This window comes from Nerophis lumbriciformis, linkage group LG08, assembly GCF_033978685.3.
Source record: "Nerophis lumbriciformis linkage group LG08, RoL_Nlum_v2.1, whole genome shotgun sequence".
Classification (NCBI taxonomy): domain Eukaryota; kingdom Metazoa; phylum Chordata; class Actinopteri; order Syngnathiformes; family Syngnathidae; genus Nerophis; species Nerophis lumbriciformis.
In genome coordinates this window covers 26034431-26057331 of record NC_084555.2, presented here as the reverse complement: position 1 = coordinate 26057331, position 22901 = coordinate 26034431, and the positions used below count along the sequence as shown (strand labels likewise).

General features: G+C 39.6%; 2 protein-coding genes across 3 annotated transcripts; one reads left to right on the top strand and one right to left on the bottom strand.

Moving 5' to 3' along the window:
• Nucleotides 1–881: 881 nt before the first annotated feature.
• rsrp1 (arginine/serine-rich protein 1) lies at nucleotides 882–10642 on the bottom strand. Of its 2 annotated transcripts, XM_061968545.2 has the most exons (7): nucleotides 10375–10642; nucleotides 9009–9320; nucleotides 3558–3593; nucleotides 3439–3476; nucleotides 3191–3357; nucleotides 1273–1347; nucleotides 882–1200 (listed from the first exon to the last, which is right to left on the bottom strand). In XM_061968545.2, exons 2-7 carry the CDS (start codon nucleotides 9305–9307, stop codon nucleotides 1054–1056), a joined length of 762 nt encoding a protein of 253 aa, XP_061824529.1. In that variant the 5' UTR covers nucleotides 9308–9320; nucleotides 10375–10642; the 3' UTR covers nucleotides 882–1053. The 2 variants fall into 2 exon arrangements, with proteins under 2 accessions (XP_061824529.1, XP_061824528.1); XM_061968544.2 differs by having other exon boundaries at nucleotides 3439–3593; nucleotides 10375–10633.
• Nucleotides 10643–15341: 4699 nt separating this feature from the next.
• mgst3b (microsomal glutathione S-transferase 3b) lies at nucleotides 15342–18789 on the top strand. Its single transcript, XM_061967959.2, has 4 exons — nucleotides 15342–15577; nucleotides 15667–15789; nucleotides 15987–16059; nucleotides 18419–18789. Exons 1-4 carry the CDS (start codon nucleotides 15452–15454, stop codon nucleotides 18517–18519), a joined length of 423 nt encoding a protein of 140 aa, XP_061823943.1. The 5' UTR covers nucleotides 15342–15451; the 3' UTR covers nucleotides 18520–18789.
• Nucleotides 18790–22901: the final 4112 nt, after the last annotated feature.

Here is a 22901-nt window from a genome sequence, read left to right as displayed (position 1 = left end):
GCAGCAATATTGCTAGAAAAACATCGTTTTGTAGCTACTGTGGTACAACAGCGACGTTCTGTGGCTGAGATGAAAACTGCACTGAGTAATTTGTTGGGTTTTGTGGACATTTGGCATGAATACGATTTTTCTATAGTTCCTATGCATTTTAATATTCCTAAAATGCTGTTTGAAACAATATTTAGCTGAATGAATCACAATATTGTAGTACAAAGCACGGTGAACAGGGATTAATGCGTCTCATAATAAAAAGGTCCTGGGTTTGATCCCCGGGCTTTCTGTGTGGAGTTTGCATGTTCTCTGACTACGTGGGTTCCCTCCGGTACCCCGGCTTCCACCCACCTCCAAAATGCGTCCCTAGTGTGAATGTTGTCTGTCTTGGTCCTGTGATGAGGCGGAAACTTGTCCAGGGTGTACCCCTCCTTCCACCCGAGTGCAGCTGGGATAGGTTCCAGCATCCAGGGGACATGTGGTAGAAAACGAATGGATGTTTTTTCTTTGACCTCATGAGGACTTTGTGCCTTGTCATATATGTGTACAACTAAATTGCATGGCGTGTGTACTAATGCTCTGACCCAGACCTTAATTGCAAGTTTGAACCAAAAGTATCTGCTACTGATCACTGAGAACTCCCACACAACGTACTTAATTGTAAAACATTCAGTGCCTGCAGAGTGCTTTTTGTGGCCCCATTTAAGTCTCTAAAATCACTAAGGTTTGACATCACTTATAACTGAACACAGTGCTGGTCGAGGTCAACCTAAACGTGGTCAGCATGACCAGGTGGCACCTCCTGGTGGTTGTAGTCCTAAACAACACCATTCAGTACTTGTCAAATAATAAATAAGCTCAGTCATAAGAAGAAAAAATGCACCGCTTGCTTTACATCAAATAAATACTTTAATTGAAACCACATATACAGAACTAAGGGAAAGAAATAATCCCACCTGAATGATATCCTCACTTCTTCCCACTTAAATCATCTGAAAGAAAATGTCACTATGAAAAGACTTGAGCATATGTACAGTATTTACAGTATATGCAGTGCCCATCCTAATGTGACTTGTAGCGTGCTGGTTTGCGTGCACTGGACATGACAGGGATCCAGTGGCCATAGGGCCTCCTGCCTTCGTAGCTGTCGACGTTGGCAGTTACACTGGCGCTCGATGGCGATGTCACTGTTGGCTTTGCAACACAGTTCTGCAGATACAAAATAGTATTAAAAAAAATAACACTGAGAAATACAAAATAATACAGATTGTGATCACTTACATTGATGTTGAAAGTGATGGTTTTGGTTTTGGGGGAAATCTTCAGGGTGGCCGTGGTTGGTTCTACTTCATTGTTCTGTATCATAAAAGACAAAAGTAGCACAACTAGTAAGACATGAGTAGAATCCGTGTTGCACTTTTGACTTTGTATAGTAGACTCATTCTATATCTCATATTGCTGCATAAAAGCACATGCACATTGATTTAGTCTCACTGTTGTCTTCGGCAGGCGCCTCATGTACCAACTTATCTTTGGCATATGGAGACCACTTCTTCATCAGGTTTTAGTTCTTGACTCACTATATAGCACACGCCCGCACTCCATCAGCGAGTGGTGGATTCTGCTAAATAACGACGACCCATTTCAACTGCAAACCATAGATACATTTGTCATGTCAATATAGCATAGAGTGCTAGAACACTCCTCCAAATAGCTTGTGTATTTATTGTAGACATATTGCTATGTGTATTATTTACATGGGTGTTCATCCAAGTACAGTGTGAAGAACGCATTGTGTGCAATCATTAGTCAACCTTTCACGCAAACTTATTGTCTTCACCCGAGTCACATGACAGCCTTTTAATCCCAGGTGCCGGTGAGTGAAGGAGACCACTGTCATGTTATCTATGAAGACAGGAATAAATACAGAGAGTATGTGCATTCCCTCAGGGTTCCAAAATGTCAACACAAGACACAGGAAATACATCACACAACACGTATTGAATAGTTTGGGTTCATATTGTGTCTCCATTGGAGTATCAGTTGGATATTACTATTTTTTCAAATATTGTTGCCAAAGCACATGAGTCAAATAAAGGTTATTATATATGTTGCACATGATATACCGTATTTTCCAGACTATAGAGCGCACTGGTATATAAGCCGGACCCACAAAATTTTAGAAGCAAACAGTAGTTTCCATATATTAGCCGCAGATATACACATGAATTTAGTCATTTTCACAGAAGTACGTTAATTGTTTCCTAACAGTATTTGTAACACAAAACAAAAGTCATAACGAACCCACTAAAGTTAAAAAAAAAGTACCAATGATTGTCTCTCACACACACACACACACGTGTGTGGTGAGACTATACTCTGCATTTGACCCATCAGCCTCATCCCCTGGGAGGTGAGGGGAGCAGTAGCGGTGGCCACGCCCGGGAATCACTAGCTGCGGACGCTAGCCTTCTAATCATCTTAGCAGACAATAACTCTACAGTGACATTTTTGTGAATTTACTGAGGAATTTGTGAAACTGGAACAATACAAACAGGATGTCACTGTAAGTATATAGGTTAATGTACTAACACAAAATACTTGTAAACAGTTTAGCACATTAATGCTAACGACGCCAACTTGATTACACACACGTTCTAATAGGCACGAAAACACTCCTACAGACATCACACATAGGACGGTTTAGTACCGTTGAAGACTTAAAAACGTTGCTTGGAGTCATGAAGATACCATACAAGTAGATATGGATGACTAGAAGACGGAATGACACTTCTACTTCCAGTTCAAAGCACTAACCAGAAGGAAACACTGTCGTGTGCAAACTCGCCCAAAAGATGGCACCACAGAACAAACAATAACACATTTCAGTGTCTGTTGGTGTTCTATGAAAATTATTTTTTGAATACAAAACATTATGGTTGTTAGCATAGAAAAATTTGTCAATTAGCCGCACCATTTTATAAAGCGCAGGATTCAAAGCGTAGGAAAATAGCAGCAGCTTCTAGTCCGGAAAATACGGTACACTTACTTCATTCATGTTTAGTTAGCATATTTTCTCTACTGTGATGTATTGCTGATTTACTGCAAACAACTTGCTTTCAGAATGGCACTTACTGGACTCTGACCAGACCTAATCTTAGTAGTGTGATGTGTTAATAGCAGTAGGGCAGACACCCACCTGTGACCACATCTTTTCAGGGAGTGGTCTCACCCATGGCCCTGTAAAGGGTTCCCCCCAATCTGGCTCCTCTGGCAGGATTGGTTTAACACGCTCAGGAAGTTTCAGTTTCTCTGCTCTCTGCTGCTTTATGGCGACCTTTGCCGTTTTTAGTAGTTCTCTTTTATCTGAGGAAAAACTAGTATGTTATCGTGTACAAATATGACAATAGTTGAAAATGTGTATGCTGTTTTAACTCTTCCAATTACCTTCCAAGCTCAAGCTTCCTGAGGATGCTGAAGGGCTGCTGTAGGATGTGGATGGCGATTTTGAAAACCTGTCAAATTGCTTCTGAGTGGTGCTGTTCTTTTTCCAACCAAACGAATACCTGTAGTGAGACCTGGAGCTGGAGTGTCTGCGGTACCTGTAGTAGGGAAGTGTAGGAGAGATTGTCAAATTAATTATATCTCGCCACCATAAGGCGCTGTCATTCCAAGTGTGTTTTAAACCTTTACTGAATGAGCTCATCTACGTAGTTTTCTCTGGAGCAAGACAGTTGAAGTAAGATGACTTTTTGTGTTTTTTCATGTCAAATTGTAAATGTTCAGCTTATCAGTATTTGTTTACTAAGCTGTTACACTATCGGTTTATAACAATTATGTGAAGTGAAAGCTATAGTTAAGGTTGTTTGACTGTTAGCCTTGATACTGGCAAGAAATCATATTTCTCTCCTTGTTACTAGCACTATAATTGAACTTCATTCTAACTAGGGATGTACCTGTCGATCGGCTACCGGACAATTTATGTGAAAAAATATGCGATTGCCAATGCCGATCCCTCCGTTATAGTCTTCCGGCTGACAAGCGGCTAACAGCTAATTATGTGTCTCCACACAGTGTGAAGCCACTCCCCTATTTTCCGCACTATAAGGCGCACCTAAAAACCACAAATTTTCTCAAAAGCTAACAGTGCGCCTTATAACCCGGTGCGCTTTATTACGATTCATTTTCATAAAGTTTAGGTCTCGCAACTACGGTAAACAGCCGCCATCTTTTTTCCCCGTAGAAGAAGCGCGCGGTGCATGCTGGGATATGTGACGTTTCATTTCCATTTGTGTGTTTATGTAAAGACCCCAAATGGCTCCTATTAAGTGTGTTGTCTGTCTAATTATAAATAATGCAGACGAGGCGTGTTAACTGAGTTCTCAACGTTTTCTCACAGCGTGCTCATAACCACATTCGAACTCCCAGCATACAACATCGCTTCTCAGGGCTACTGCGCATGCTCGTAACTATCGTTGCATGCTGGGTAGTGTAGTTGTTATATTTGCTAGCTCATAACAGCACATTGAGAGACACGCTTACGCGCTTAATTCAATACTCGCCGTCATTCCGGGTGGATTGACAAAAGACCTCCAGCCGCTAGATATTGGTGTCAACAGGGCATTCGAAGCTAGACTGCTAACTGCGTGGGAACTTCTCAGGGCTACCGCGCATGCTCGTAACTATCGTTGCATGCTGGGTAGTGTAGTTGTTATATTTGCTAGCTCATAACAGCACATTGAGAGACACGCTGACGCGCTTAATTCAATACTCGCCGTCATTCCGGGTGGATTGACAAAAGACCTCCAGCCGCTAGATATTGGTGTCAACAGGGCATTCGAAGCTAGACTGCTAACTGCGTGGGAACTTCTCAGGGCTACCGCGCATGCTCGTAACTATCGTTGCATGCTGGGTAGTGTAGTTGTTATATTTGCTAGCTCATAACAGCACATTGAGAGACACGCTGACGCGCTTAATTCAATACTCGCCGTCATTCCGGGTGGATTGACAAAAGACCTCCAGCCGCTCGATATTGGTGTCAACAGGGCATTCGAAGCTAGACTGCTAACTGCGTGGGAACAATGGAAGACAGAAGGCGAACACACCTTCACTAAGACGAGGAGGCAGCGCCAGACGACGCCAACATCTGCCAGTGGATCGTAAATTTGCCCAACTTTTCACTTCGGACACCGAAGACGAAGGATTTACGAATGAAGAATAACTTCAGAAAGTAAGCGCTATGTTTATTTTGTGTGTTGTGACATTAACGTTCGAGCAACATTATGTTGCTATTGCGCTGCACTATTTTGAATTTTACTATGTTTGTGATTGCACATTTGCGTACATTTTGGGAGTGAACAGAGTTGTTAGAACGCTGGTTTTTAATATATTATTAAAGTTTGACTGACCTATCTGACTGTTTTTTTGACATTCCCTTTAGCGCAGCGTAGGCGCGGCTTATAGTCCGGGGCGGCTTATTGGTGGACAAAATTATGAAATATGTAATTCATAGAAGGTGCGGCTAATAATCCGGTGCGCCTTATAGTGCGGAAAATACGGTAATTAGCTGCATTTCTTAGTATCCAAGATAACATTAGCATTATCACTGGAGTTAACACAGCAGCAGGCACACGAATAACTAAACTAAGCTAAGTTAACTTTAAACAACACCAAGAAACAAGTGCTTAGTAAACATTAAGAAGTGTTAGAACAGAAAGTAAGCAAATATTAACAGGAAATTAACAAGATACTAAAGTGACTATGTCCATATTTTTACACTCTGAAAATATTTTTTTGTTGTTTTTAGTAATATTGACAAATTAGGGAACAAGTCCCTGGACACTGGATTACTTTGGTGGCAAAATCCAAAAGATTTAAATGAGTACCGTATTTTCCGGACTATAAGTCGCAGTTTTTTTCAGTTTGGCCGGGGGTGCGACTTATACTCAGGAGCGACTTGTGTGAGAAATTATTAACACATTACCGTAAAATATCAAATAATAATATTTAGCTCATTCACGTAAGAGACTAGACGTATAAGATTTCAGGGGATTTAGCGATTAGGAGTGACAGATTGTTTGGTAAACGTATAGCATGTTCTATATGTTATAGTTATTTGAATGACTTTTACCATAATATGTTACGTTAACATACCAGGCACGTTCTCAGTTGGTTATTTATGCGCCATATAACGTACAATTATTCAGCCTGTTGTTCACTATTCTTTATTTATTTTAAATTGCCTTTCAAATGTCTATTCTTGGTGTTGGGTTTTATCAAATACATTTCCCCAAAAAATGCGACTTATACTCCAGTGCGACTTATATGTTTTTTTCCTTCTTTGTTATGCATTTTCGGCTGGTGCGCCTTATACTCCGAAAAATACGATAGTAGTTTTTGCTTTTGTTAGGTGTTGTATAAGTAAAGGATACGGCAGCATAAAACCCTGATCAGAACATGCCAATATTCATACATCACATATACAGTAAGCTGGCCTAAAGATACTTGTTATGTTCCTTGCTCATTTTGGGTTACCGTATTTTCCGCACCATAAGGCGCCCTGGGTTATAAGCCGCGCCTTCAATGAACGGCATATTTCAAAACGTTGTCCACCTATAAGCCGCCCCGTGTTGTAAGCCGCATCTAACTGCGCTAAAGGAATGTCAAAAAAACAGTCAGATAGGTCAGTCAAACTTTAATAATATATTAAAAACCAGCGTTCTAACAACTCTGTTCACTCCCAAAATGTACGCAAATGTGCAATCACAAACATAGTAAAATTCAAAATAGTGCAGAGCAATAGCAACATAATGTTGCTCGAACGTTAATGTCACAACACACAAAATAAACATAACGCTCACTTTCTGAAGTTATTCTTCATTCATAAATCCCTCGAATTCTTCTCTTTCGGTGTACGAATTGAAAAGTTGGGCGAATGTGGGATCCAAAATGGCCGGCTCCGTCTCGCTGTCTCAGTGAAGGTGTGTTCGCCTTCGGTCATCCATTGTTCCCACGCAGTTAGCAGTCTAGCTTCGAATGCCCTGTTGACACCAATATCTAGCGGCTGGAGGTCTTTTGTCAATCCACCCGGAATGACGGCGAGTATTGAATTAAGCGCGTAAGCGTGTCTCTTAATGTGATGTTATGAGCTAGCAAATATAACTACACTACCCAGCATGCAACGATAGTGACGAGCATGCGCGGTAGCCCTGAGAAGCGTTGTTGTATGTGCTGGCAGTTAGAATGTGGTTATGAGCACGCTGTGAGTAAACGTTGAGAACTCAGTTAACACGCCTCGTCTGCATTATTTATAATTAGACAGACAACACACTTAATAGGAGCCATTTTGGGGTCTTTACATAAACACACAAATGGAAATGAAACGTCACATATCCCAGCATGCACCGCACGCTTCTTCTACGGGGAAAAAAGATGGCGGCTGTTTACCGTAGTTGCGAGACCTAAACTTTATGAAAATTAATATTAATATTAACCCATATATAAGGCGCACCGGATTATAAGGCGCACTGTCAGCTTTTGAGAAAATGTGTGGTTTTTAGGTGCGCCTTATAGTGCGGAAAATACGGTACAATTATGTATAAATCATGTTCACAATTGAACCGATCCAGTACCTGGGAACCGATACTGGTGTTTAATGGCACCAATTTTCGGTACTTTAGTGTGTTGATAAATGTTAATTGTTTCAAAATAAAATACAACATTTAACAATATGCTGATTATGATAACAGTGCTGTCCAGTTGCTATATCTTGTTTTCTTATTTCATTTGCAATGCAGTAGCACTTCCAAGACATTAGATGGTAGTACTGTATATGCTATCTATGGTATGTTTAACTTTGAAGTAGCTTTTTCCATGAAGCTAATGTGTTATGTTGCACCACACAAAAGTGATTATACTATGACTCTTGTGCTTATTACACACCAGATGTTTGGTTTGTAACATTCATCTTGGTTGTAGTTTTCATGACCAAATAAAATCGCTAATGTTAATAGTAGCCCCTCTACCAAGCATACCGTACTTGCTTCGTCGGTGCTGAAAATTGCAACATTACTTTGAGGGTGTGTGGCTGAGTCCGTCTTGAGTGCTGATTGAGTGATTGTTTCCTTTTAGTCTGTGTTTAGTCAGCAACCAAACATGACGTCATGTGCAACATAAGTATCGAAATATGGCACTATTTGATTTTATGTGAATCAATACTCTGTAGTAGTGACGAAATTTGGTCGGTGCCTATTAAAGTACCGAATTCAGCACACATCCCTAGTTTCGATGCATTAAGTTGTGTTTTTTCAACTTTTCAATGCATTAAGTTGTGTTTTTTCAACTTTTCAATGCATTAAACTTTCAAATTTAAATTGGCCTTTTTCATTTTGCGGGGTTGGTTGTCACAATCACTATGTTTCCATACACTAAATGAGTCTTGATTTCTCAAATAGTTCGGTTTTTTGTCTTTCCACACCTATTTGTGAAGTCCAAATGTCCATGCACTCTCTCTAATGGGACTAATCTAATCGGTCATATGCCATGGGCCTTCCGTACACTGGGTGTCGCTTATTTCCTTTTCGCACGGATAAATGAATTACTTTTCTGATTGACCTATGACATCACATTAGGCATTGTGAATCCTTTACAACTTTCTACCTTCTTATATAAATCTATTTTGCACTTCAAAATGTTATGTTTTTATTTTTTGAAAAAAATAAAGTCTCCTCTTCATTACAGTTGTTGCTATGTTTTTATTGAATGGTATCTGCTTCAGAGTTAAATCCCACGTGTTGAGACTGGCACATGCGTGATATAAGGGTCCTCTCCAGCCCCCTCGAGAGATCTGGTTTTCAATTGCATAATCCAGTTGTGTTAGTCCGACTTTTCAAAAATCAAACGATCGGATTAAGGTGTTTCCATGGGTTGTAGGTGACTTATTTAGAGCCAAACTATTTGAGAAATCAGACTAATTTAATGTATAGACACGTACTGAATGTCACCCTGTTCTCCCTTACCTGTCTGGCGAGGGTGAGCGGCTGTAGGATCGAGAGTGTGCTCTGTGGCTGCGTGATGGATGGCGGCGGTCACGACTGTACTTTCGATGGCCGCGACAGTGGGAATGTCTATGGCAACGAGGATGCGAGCGGGACCTGGAACGAGAGGAGGAACCACTGCTGCATGATGAAGACCTGTGTTGTCCCTTGTTGCTGCCAGAAGTCGAGGAGGGGCTACTTTCAGAACTGGAGCAGTGGGATGAAGGGCTACTCTTATCACAACTGTGGGCCATTGGATCGCACTCGTCTCTCTTGGTCATTGTCTTCCACAAGCTGGGGGGAACAAAAATCATTTTAGGCATGTCAAACTTGTTTTCATTGAGGGCCACATCGCAGTTGTGGTTGCCCTCAGAGGGATGCTGGTAACAATGAATAATATTTAAATATAAAGGTATATCTAATACATATATATATATATTTGCCTATGCATTTGATCTTTTTTTACGTACGCGCTAAAAAACACTACCTTTAGATTTTATTGCCAAAAACTGGCACCTCAGTCTTAAAAATGTGCAGTGTTTTTATTTTACAGAATATTAATGTAAATGGAATAGAAAACGGTCAAATTAATGCAAGGAACTGACAGTTTTTATATTTAAGAATGTATATTGTTTTTATAGTGTATTAATGTATATTTGAAAAAACATACCAAAGATTTTACAGTAAAAATGGCAGTTCAGTCACCAGAACTTTACTATAAAGTATATTGTCCTTTTTTACAGCATACAAAATGATGGATTACTTGCGTTGAAATCAAAGTCAAGCAGATATGTAAGTATTTATTTTAACACATTTTTTTTTTAATGTATAGTATTTTTCTGCATTATTAGATAAAATTAAGGTTTAAAATATGCAATTATTACATTTTGAATGTCAAAATAGAATAACAAATGCATTTAGTAAAAAAAGATTTAGTACTTTATTAATGCATATTATTTCCAGGCTTTCGCGGGCCACATAAACATGGCGGCGGGCCTTAAGTTTGAAACCCGTGTATTACGGAGTACCTGAAATAAAATTGCAACAGCAACCAAGAAAACATAAATTGACTAAATTAAAGGCTGATTGCGCAACCGTGTTTGGCCTTGTCTGTACTAAGGCGACGTTGCGTAACGACCACGTACTGGAAAATTCCAGATGACGTAAGCTTGCTAGCTATCTTAAAAGTAGCCATCTTTAAGGAGAATGTTTTCGCTCCTTGGCCAGGCTCTATTGGCTGAAACCAAAAGAATAAAACAATATTTAAATTAAAGATATATGTAGATATGGGTTATAAAGCTATTGGTAGATGCGAGTTATAACAAGAAGCAGTAGACAAAAGACTTACCAAATGGCGGTCGGTCGCTTGAGTTGAACCCGTTTATAAAGTGACGACGATATAAACCAGCACACTGTGCAGTCCAGTCAATTTCTACGAAGCAGCAAGCAAAATGTTTTAAAAAGTGTTGAAAATAAAGTCTCTGGTTTGATAAATTTCCGAGATTGACCACGTCTTTCTACAACACAACTATAACACAGCGAGTAGAACAACCGTTTACTAGGCTTCTGGAAATTTCCAGTCAGTCACGTGGTGCTGCTTCTTCTTCTTTTCTGGTATGATGGCAGTTGGCAGGCAACTTTATGGTGCGCACTACCGCCACCTTTCGATATGGATTGTGGACCGAGATGGAAGCCTGTAGTCCAGTGTTTTTCAACCTTTTCTGAGCCAAGGCACATTTTTTTCATTGAAAAAAATTCTGAGGCACATCACCAGCAGAAAACACAACAAAAATGAAACTCAGTAGCCAATATTGAAGATAAAAAGTTGTTCTCGCAATTGTTGGATATGAATTCAAACCATAACCAGGCATGCATCACTTTAACTCTTGTCTCAAAGTGGATGTACTGTCACGACTTGTCACATCACGCCGTGACTTATTTTGAGTTTTTTGGTGTTTTCCTGTGTGTAGTGTTTTAGTTCTTGTCTTGGGCTCCTATTTTGGTGGCTTTTCCTCTTTTGTTGGTATTTTCCTATAGCAGTTTCATCAATCAATCAATCAATCAATGTTTATTTACACAGCCCTAAATCACAAGTGTCTCAAAGGGATGCACAAGCCACAACGACATCCGCGGCACAGAGCCCACATAAGGGCAAGGAAAAACTCACAACCCCAATGGGACGTCGATGTGAATGACTATGAGAAACGTTGGAGAGGACCGCATATGTGGGTGACGCCCCAACTCCTCTAGGGGAGACCGGATGCAATGGACGTTGAGTGGGTCTGACATAATATTGTGAAAGTCCAGTCCATAGTAGATCTAACATAATAGTGAGAGTATAGTCCATAGTGGGGCCAGCAGGAGACCATCTCGAGCGGAGACGAGTCAGCAGCACAGAGATGTCTCCAACCGATGCACAGGCGAGTGGTCCACCCCGGGTCCCGACTCTCATGTCTTCCTTGAACGCTATTCCCCGCACCTGCCTTGTTTTCGCAATGAAGAATATTTCAGTTGTGCAGACGCTATCCTTCTTTGTGGGGACATTGTTGATTGTCATGTCATGTAAGTATGTACTTTGTGGACGCCGTCTGCTGCTCCACAGGCTGTAAGTTTTTGCTGTCGTCCAGCATTCTGTTGTCCAGCATTCAGCATCCCTAAGATTCAATGCCTTTTCTTAGTGTATTCCTAAATAGTTAAATTAAGTTAAAGTTAAAGTACCAATGATTGTCACACACACACTAGGTGAGGCGAAATTATTCTCTGCATTTGACCCATCACCCTTGATCACCCCCTGGGAGGTGAGGGGAGCAGTGGGCAGCAGCGGTGGCCGCCCCCGGGAATCATTTTTGGTGATTTAACCCCCAATACTTATACTTCTTCTATATTTTCTCCATAAAGTTTAATTTGGAGCTTGTTTTGAACCTTCCTTTTTGTAAAATTCATGACTTTAGTTTTTCCAACAGAGAATCTTAAACCCCAAGCTGTTCCCAATTCTTGAACTTTTTTTTTTACCGCTTTGAATCTTCTTTACTAAATTAGTATTTCTACATCTCTTCCACATCACTCCATCATCAGCAAACAGTGCCACCTCCACTAATTCTTCCACTTTACTAAACACTTAATTTATCATTCGTTAAACAGTACTGGACGTATACTCCCTTGCGATGTCCCATCTTCCACTTCATATGTTGTACTATAGTCATTCTCTACTTTTACTCAAATGTTTCTACTTGTTGAGAAGTCTTTTATCCATCTCTACATTATTTTTTAATCCCTATTTCATTTTATTTCATCAACAACCCCTGTTTCCACAACATATCATAAGCTTTCTCTATGTCAAAAAATACTGCAATTATACTTTGTTCATTAATTTGTCTAATAAATTTGTCTAATTCCCTCTTCCAGCTGCACTTCTGGGTCCTTTGTGTTTCTTCCTTTCCGAAATCCACTTTGGTAGTTTTTTTTACTATTTCTTTTGACTCTAAATAATATACTAGTTTTTCATTAATCACTTTTTCCATAATTTGCCCAAGTTTGAAGTCAATAGTATTGGCCTATAATTACCTGCCTCTTCCGGGTCTTTTCCTAGTTTGCATATTAGAATTACTACAGCTTCTTTCCACTCAGCTGGTAATTTTCCTTATTTGTATATCCAATTATATCATTTCAAAACCACTTCTTTGCCTATCTTACCTAAGTTTTTGATCATCTGGTCTATACCTGGTCTTTTCCTGGGGCTGTATTTTTACTCTGTTTCAATATTCGACCCAATTCACTCATAGAAAATGTCATATCTATTGTGTTTCTAAAGCCATTATCCTTATCATCTGTCATTTCCCCAATATTCAAATTCATTGTTTTTTTTCTCTTTTCTTCATTTCTCAAATTATCATTGCTGTGCATTTTAACAAATGTGTTTGCTAACAGTTTTCTCTTTTCTTCATTTCCTACCACACACTGTGTCCCATATTTCATGATGTTTATGTTCTCTTCTGATCCCTGACCTGTTCTTGATCATTCCCTACACCTGGCCTAACTGAGTAGTTCTATTTATTGATTTCCAAAATGTTCTCCAATACTATTTTTAATAACGTACCTTACTTTAGCTTGTTGCCTCTTATACTGGATCATATCATGAAAATTATGAGCTCTTCTTAATATTCTGAAAGCTTTATTCGTTTTTTTTATTGCGTCTGTGCATGCTTGCGTCCACCACGGCACAATCTTCCTTTTATTCCCTATTCTACTCCTCGGTATACTATGTTTGGCTGCTTCCATTATGCACTTTGTAATATCTGTATTAAGTTGCTCAATATCTTGATTTATATCAACCTCCTTTTAATTTAATGTCTGTAATTTCCCTAAATTGTTCCCAGTCAGCATGATTGTACTTCCATCTTCCTTCCTTCTTAGTTTTCTCTGTCCTTTAGTTTATGTTCATATGAATTGGGTTGAGTTTTTTCATGCCCTGATGTGAGATCTCTTGTATACTCCGAATACAGGGAAAAGGAGGGCGCATTCGTCGGCTGCATTTGGAGGAGCCTTCGAAATTTGAATGAAATGGGACAGCCTTCGCGCAGCGTTGTGACGTAAGCGGCCTTCAAATTCGCCCTTCGAAGGATGCAGACCCCGAATTGGGACAGAGCTTATACCTTCCTCATACATCCCGTCACGATCATAGACATCTTATAAGTAGACGCAGTATCGACCGCTACTGCCGCTGACAAGACGCGGGGGCGCCATCTTGGAGTGGTGATCCGCTCCACTCAATGCAATTCATTTGGCAGGAGCAATGAACTGTCAGCGCATTTAATTAATCTTACCTCACTGAATACCACTGATTTTCACACGTTTTTTTGTCATACGTGTAGCTATGATAAAGGACACATGTTTTGGCGTGTTTTATTATTCATAGTTTGCTTAACAGTAATAGAATATTCTTATATGCTATAATTGACCAGACGTCCGAGATCAAAACTGGGAATATAATCCCAGGGAAGGGGGGGAAAAACAGTCAGCTATTTTTAAATTCAAGAAGCAATATGATTAGGTTATACAGTATATACATGCGTATATCCTACATAAAAATTGGGTTGGAAATCTGGACTAAATTTAGACTTGTATAATACTGTATAGCCACTGCCCATCTGATTGTCTAGTTAGCTAACATATATTACCCCCCTCCCCCCTCACACACACACACACACACACACACACACACACACACACCACACAATCTGGACTGTGGTCCTAACTTTTACCCCTTTTGGCTTTTACAATCTTTATCTTCATCATTTATTTCAACTTTATGTTATTCAAGTATGACATTTTTAAATGTAATTAATTTAATTGACAAGCAATTCTATTATGGTCATATTCTTGTTTGCTATCGCCTACGATTTCAGTACTATTGAAGATCTTTGCTCCTTCTCAACTCTGTGGTAATATTCCATCCATCCATTTTCTACCACTTGTCCCTTTTGGGGTTGTATTCTTTTCACAAAATACGTGTTTATTGCCAAACTCCACACCACCCATGGGGACATCTCCAACCCCATTTTAATTGTTGTGCTGAATATTTAGGGATCTTTAACAACTAGTCCTTTTAAGAATCCTTACTTGTAAAAAGTAATCCCCCGACTCCTATTTTCAACAGTCCGCTCATTTGAGCAGGAAAACGCTGAACACCAGCACTGCATCTTTGTTTTCTACCTGACAACTGTCAGTTTGGGCTGCTCGCCGGCTCCTCATCACCACTTCAAATTGGCGGCCGAATTTCTCGCGTCACAGCAGCCAATGCTGTGTCTACTTATAACATGCACTATACCCTTGCCACTGATCCTTGGTCCACTTCCACTTCCGCTCCAGTCCAAACTCCCGGGCCGTCACGTGCTTCTTCTTCTTAGTCTTACGCTTTCTTCTGCTTCTTCTTATTTGACGCCCTCTACCGGCGTTTCTGAATTAAGGCATTCGAAGCCCATTTTGTAATATAAGAAATGTACTTTTGTGAATATTTTACCCATAATACGTACCTCCGCATTGTAGGTTAATCAAGTAAATGATTATGGGGAAACGCCGAAATGTGCAATGCAAGTATGTACGAGACAGTTTAATGCACTGTAAAATGTGATATTGTAAAACCAAATTGTGAAATTGTCTGTGAATGACAAAGTGATAAGAATGTGATGAATAAAAACTTTAGGAACTAAAATGTGTCGTTGAAATTTCGTTATATGCCGTGGACGTCCTTTACATAATATGTCTCGCGATATTTCATTCACTACTTGTACAAAGCCACCGGAGGTCTCGCGATGGTTTACACATCCCACTTTAAAGAGCTGTGCAATACCCACTGCTCCGCTCACACTCTCGCAAACTTCACCTGCCTGCCACCTGTGAAATAAGCTAAATATCGACGACCAAAGATGGATATTCTGACAGTTTTGCCCCCCCACTTTGGATATGTCATATTCACTTATCTGTACAGCTGGATTATGCTCGGATATCTAGCTGTGAAAGTTGGAGCAGCGAGGAAGAAGTACGATGTTAAGGTAGTGATGTTTTACCATTCAAGTGGATTGGTAAAATCTCTGTGTATTTATTTTCTCTTTAAATACTCTTTCTGTGCTGTTTTGTGCAGTATCCAACGATGTACAGCGACAAGGAGCAAGTGTTCAACTGTATCCAGAGAGCACATCAAAATACACTTGAAGTGTATCCTCAGTGGCTTGTTTTCCAGACCATTGCAGCCCTTGTCTACCCAGTGAGTATTTGTATTTATCATAAATATATGCATCATAAAGTGTTTCTCCACGCATATGTGGGAGTGACTTAAATGAACTTTGGCACTCATTGCCTTTGATAGCAATCAGGACCCGATTGTCACAATGACTAAGCACATTTTCACGGTCGTTGATTATAATACGACATTAATGTTTGACTTTTTTTGTTTTACTTCAGTTGTCAGCATCAGTACTTGGGGCCATTTGGGTGACCAGCAGGCTTTCCTATGCCTGGGGATACTACACCGGAAGTAAGAGACTGCCATTTGCAATTAATACGATTTAGGAATTATTACAAGAATGTATTTCTTAATCATTTTGGTGATTATAGATAACAGCCAATAAAAACCCTAAATTTACCATTTCATAAAATGTGAAAAATGTGCTAAGTTAAGTAAGTACACAGGAAATCTGGCCTGCCACGTAATTTAATCATGGCCCGCCGTAGAAATAAACTAAAATCAATTTAATTGGTACTTTTTCCCCCAAAACATCCACCATTTTTTTTAAAGGCCTACTGAAATGCGATTTTCTTATTTAAACGGGGATAGAAGGTCCATTCTATGTGTCATACTTGATCATTTCGCGATATTGCCATATTTTTGCTGAAAGGATTTAGTAGAGAACATCGACAATAAAGTTCGCAACTTTTGGTCGCTGATAAAAAAAGCCTTGCCTGTACCGGAAGTAGCAGACGAGTAGCGTGACGTCACAGGTTGTGGAGCTCCTCACATCTGCACATTGTTTACAATCATGGCCACCAGCAGCGAGAGCGATTCGGACCGAGAAAGCGACGATTTCCCCATTAATTTGAGCGAGGATGAAAGATTTGTGGATGAGGAAAGTGAGAGTGAAGGACTAGAGGGCAGTGGGAGCGATTCAGATAGGGAAGATGCTGTGAGAGGCGGGTGGGACCTGATATTCAGCTGGGAATGACTAAAACAGTAAATAAACACAAGACATATACATACTCTATTAGCCACAACACAACCAGGCTTATATTTAATATGCCACAAATTAATCCCGCATAACAAACACCTCCTCCCTCCCGTCCATATAACCCGCCAATACAATTCAAACACCTGCACAACACACTCAATCCCACAGCCCAAAGTACCGTTCACCTCCCCAAAGTTCATACAGCACATATATTTCCCCAAAGTCCGCAAAGTTACGTACGTGACATGCACATAGCGGCACGCACGTACGGGCAAGCGATCAAATGTTTGGAAGCCACAGCTGCATGCGTACTCACGGCACCGCGTCTGCATATCCAACTCAAAGTCCTCCTGGTAAGAGTCTCTGTTGTCCCAGTTCTCCACAGGCCAATGGTAAAGCTTGACTGTCATCTTTCGGAATTGTAAACAATGAAACATCGGCTGTGTTATCCGGCAAAACAGTCAGGGGGTGCATTCTACGGCGGGGGTGCGTTATCCAGCACAACACCTGCCGCAATACACCGCTTCCCACCTACAGCTTTCTTCTTTGCTGTCTCCATTGTTCATTGAACAAATTGCAAAAGATTCACCAACACAGATGTCCAGAATACTGTGGGATTTTGCAATGAAAACAGATGACTTGATAGCTGGCCACCATGCTGTCCCAAAATGTCCGCTACAATCTGTGACGTCACGCGCTGACGTCGTCATACCGAGACGTTTTCAGCAGGATATTTCGCGCAAAATTTAAAATCTCACTTTAGTAAGCTAACCAGGCCGTATTGGCATGTGTTGCAATGTTAAGATTTCATCATTGATATACAAACTATCAGACTGCGTGGTCGGTAGTAGTGGGTTTCAGTAGGCCTTTAAATAAAAACAAGAAAAGAAGAACTGTTGTTTGTAAACAGTATAATAGAACAAACTTTTTTCAGCAAGGGCCAGATATAGCAACATTTAAGAGTGCGGGGACCACGTTGGTACATTTTTACATCATTAAAATAAATACAATACAGCTCAATCGATATAGGCTGAACTATCTGAACAAAAAATACACAATGTACCTTTGTGTCATACATAACCAAGCAAATTAGTGTCATAGCTAATCTAACCAATAAGATGCCTGTATATGTGTCAGTGTTAGCCATAGAGCTAATGTAGATAGTGTCGTGCGTCAATACAAAATGAGCCACGGGCTGCAGTTTGGACACCCCTGCAGTAGTATGTACTGCTAACAATTACAGTAGTTTTACAAAGTAATGTAATTATATTGTACAACATTAACCTTAGAGAGTGAAATTCTATAGTATCTACTTTTTAGTTACTTCTCCATCAAACACACCATCAGCAGCCTGTCCATATTTCCATGGATAAATGTTTAGATATTATTTTAACATTGGCTTGTCTTATCTACCAATTCCGCTTCAGTATGGTGCAGACTTGCAGCGATACGCTCCAACTGCTTCGCCAAGATGATGACACACTCACTCGCATTTTTGCTGATTTATTTTTATTATTAAATAGATATCATCCACTTTTCTTCTTTCTTCTAAGCCTAATGTTCGCAAGTAAGATCAGATGTTTTGGTCGGATCTTACAAGGTTCACTGTAACATTTGCTACGCCAACTGTTGTCATACTTATTAAAAATAATTTGACCTGTTTCATTGCAGATCCAGCAAAGAGGATGCATGGCGCCTATGGCTATATCGGATACTTTGGGGTCATCATCTTGTCTGTATCTGTTGCTTTGCAGTTGCTTGGTGTTTATTAAGATCACTCTCATATTTTCCCATGTAACTGAAAATGTTATTGGCTTTAATTACCAGTTTTGCAATATGTCAGACTTCCTTTAGATTGCAACATTAACTGTAAGCCTATTCTGAAATTATCTTCATGGACTGATGAATTATCACTGTTTTGATATACTGTGCTTGTGCTTTTGTAATGACTGATGACATAATGACTGCATGTACTGTATTATCTAAGGTTCTCTGTTATATCCAGTTAATTCATTGGAAAATAAAAAACTGATTGCCTTGTTTGACCATTTTAACTTAAATGCCATGTATTGGTTCAGTCCCCGTGTGATCCAGATGTTAAAACTCATTTTCTTTAATATCTGCCTACACAGTAAAAAACACAGCTACCATTTGACAGGAAATAGACACAATTTGAGCTAAATATATTTCGCAATAGCAAATATCTTACAAAAGTTAGACCGGAATTGGTGAATTTGTTTTACAAATCAAATAGATTTTTTTTTTTTTTTTTTTAACTATTTATCCAGTGCAGTCCTACTTTATGGAATAGATATATTTTTTTATTTTTTTATTTTAAACTATTTATCCAGTGCAGTCCTACTTTATGGAATAAATAAGAGTTTAAAAAAAAAAACACTTAACCTTCGTCTTGTGTTAGGGTCGGCACCGACCCGTTTTAGTTTTTGAATGCATAAAAGAACTACATAAATATTAGTTTTTTGCATCAAGGCTTTTTGACTTTGTCAGGAACCTCTATTTCAACAAAATAAAACTTTTTTTTTTCCACTAAATTATAAAATGCTCTGGTTGAAATTATGACCTTGGTGTCTTTAGGGTTGGTTTCGACCCAATTATAAAAATAAGATAATAAAGCAATAATTAGAGCCAAAACTGAACACACTGACATCCAGCTCCTCTACCAATCATGTGAGCTTTAGGCGCTTCTCATTTTACCTTGTTATCTAGTACTAAAACAAAGACAGGCATGTCCAGACATGTGAGGTCAATTCAGTATAGAGTTGGTGACTTGCAGAGTGCACATCTCCATTTTGCATCATGCAAAAATGAAAAAAAAGATTTACAATGAGGAGTTTGGGATAATATTTTTTGGTGAAAATGAGGGAGAGGACACAGAGCAGCATAGTGATACGGATGAATAGGTTTCTGAGGAGGAAGACAATGTGGAGTATCATCCAGAAGACACAGACACATCTGATGAGTTTGATGAGGAGGTCATACCAAAGACTAACAATGGGACCCATTACCTCCCTGCTTGGAACTCAGTATCAAGGGTTGGACTTGGGGGTTAAATCACCAAAAATGATTCCCGGGCACGGCACCACTGCTGCCCACTGCTCCCCTCACCTCCCAGGGGGTGAACAAGGGTGATGGGTCAAATGCAGAGGACAAATTTCACCACACCTAATGTGTGTGTGACAATCATTGGTACTTTAGATCGGTAGGTTGTGAGTTCAAACTCCGGCCGAATCATAACAAAGACTATAAAAATGAGACCCATTACCTCTCTGCTTGGCACTCAGCATCAAGGGTTGGAATTGGGGGTTATATCACCAAAAATGATTCCCGGGCGCGGCCACCGCTGCTGCTCACTGCTCCCCTCACCTCCCAGGGAGTGATCAAGGGTGATGGGTCAAATGCAGAGAATAATTTTGCTGCACCTTGAGTGTGTGTGACAATCATTGATACTTTAACTTGAACTTGAACTTAACTTGATTTGCTTGATTGGTTGTTGGTTTGTTTGACCTTGCAAATCTATATTTTGTGTTATGACTTGTTCTGCTTTTCATTTTGTGTTTGTATTAAAGTTCTGTTGCTGAAAAAAATACTTTTTAGCCTTTTTCTTGAAGTAAATATATATGGGTCGAAATTGACCCGTAACACCATAGATGTTACTATGGTTAAAATTAAAATGAAAAAATAAATTAAACAAATTTATTCAAGAGATGTGTTCTAATACCCCTCAATAATAGTCAGGTAACACAACAACCTTTCATTTATTTATACGATTCTCTTGAGGTTCATTTTACCATTTTTAAATTTGAAATCGAGGGGTATACTGACAAAAGAAAAGGCCCAATGGCCCACACCAAAAATATTAAAACCAATATTTTCATGGATAAGGAAGCCTAACAAGGTAACCAAGAGATGAGAAACAAATTGGATGATAGATAATTGTTTTTAGTGTATTTTACAGCTGATTTAAGACATGGGTCAAAACCGACCCGTTAACATAAGAGATGGTAACAGAAAGCTAACACAAGAGGAAGGTTAAGGTCCAGCAGCAGGCATTAAGGCCTCATGTGACTCAGATGACATCACCGACAAAACTAATCAATGTTTTGTAAATGCACAAAAGAGAAAAATATGGTCGAATAAAATACTGTATAATATATATAGGGTTCAGTGGCAGTAATGCAGCCATAATGTTTCATACTTTATACTGTAAAAATGTATTGTGAAACATGTACCGGAAATACCGCAGCAGTCATCACACTTAGTGGTAAAATGGGTGTGTGGCAGAGGTGTGGACTCGAGTCACATGACTTGGACTCGAGTCAGACTCGAGTCATGAATTTGATGACTTTAGACTCGACTTGACAAAATGTGAAAAGACTTGCAACTCGACTTAGACTTTAACATCAATGACTTGTGACTTCACTTGGACTTGAGCCTTTTGAATTGACATGACTTGACATGACTTGCTACTTTCCCCAAAACCCAAAGATGAAAAAGTTATTCGGGAGCGCTCCGTATTTTTCATTGTGTACTTGTCTATCAGCGTTGCGTGTGTCAGCTGGTGTGCTCTCAGTACAACAGCCAATCAAATTAGATCTACTTTGTTTTCATCACACAGCATTCATCCAATCAAATTGCAGGACAACCAACGAAGAAGACATGTCCAAACCACACGCCAGTGAACAAAAAAAGGTACCTAAAATAATTTTGTTTGGGTATAAAAATTACGAGGTGGTCAACACAAAACGGTTTGCAGTATGCAACACATGCGGTTCGAAAATTACTGATGGAGAGGCAACAACTTCCAACTTCGTCCGGCATTTGAAGTTGCACAAAGAAGGGTAAGTTTTGAATGTAAGATAACGTTTATTGGCTAAGTAACGTGACTTTTATTTGCTGTGTAGTTAAATCAGTGAGGCTGTAAACTCACTGCTAACGTTATAACGTTATTGCAAACATGGGAATCTGTTGCAGTTCACTACCTTATTCATACTTTTTGTTCAGTGATTTTTTTTAAGCAGGGTTATGTTAGTCAATATATCACACGTAACGTTAGACGGCGGTCAGCAGCACCGCGTATTTTAGCCACCTAAAAAAAGACAAAAATAGTAAAATAAAGGTCAGTTAAAATGTATACTATATTATGAATATGTGTACCGTTTTAGCTAGCTTTCTGACATACTGTTGGTTGTTTACCTCAGTGGTCCCCAACCACCGGGCCGCGGCCCGGTACTGGTCCGTGGATCGATTGGTATCGGGCCGCACAAGAAATAATTTTTTTCCCCTCTTTTTTTAATTAAATCAACATAAAAAACACAAGATACACTTACAAGTAGTGCACCAACCCAAAACAACTCTCTCCCCCCTTTTGTTCTGGGCATTGAACATGAAGACTCTTCCTTCACTGTTCCGAGTGGCCATGAGAGTCTTGGCAGTGCCTGCCTCCAGTGCTCCAGTGGAGCGAGTTTTCAGCCATGGTGGCATCATACTACGCCCCCGTCGTGCACAAATGACTGACAGACTCTTGGCTAATTTGGTCTTTTGCAAATGCAATGCAGCATGGGGCCCTGACATATAAAAAGTACAACTTTTTTGTTATGTTCACGTATATGTCATGTTTTTTCAATGTTAACACTTTTGTACAAATAAGTACATTTGCACTTTATTTTTCAATGTGTTTGTTCTGTAAAGGAATGAGTTAATGTTTAAAATGACTTGTTAATAGTGCTATTATAAAGTGCAATGTCAGCACAATTTTCTTTCCTGCAATTTAAAATGCACTTGTTTTAATAAATAAATACAGCGTTTGAAAAGCATACACAATCTGTGTTAATATATTAGTCTGTGGTTAAAAGGACTTGAAAGGACTCGAAACTCAAAATGCAGGACTTAGGACTTGACTTGAGACTTTCCAGTCTTGACTTTGGACTTGACTCGGGGCTTGCCTGTCTTGACTCGGGACTTGACTCGGACTTGAGGGCAAAGACTTGAGACTTACTTGTGACTTGCAAAACAATGACTTGGTCCCACCTCTGGTGTGTAGTATTACATATTGCATATTACCAGGACTTTATATGGTCTAACGAAAACAATAGGATTGACAGTATTTCATTTCTTTCAACCGCTCACTTTTAAA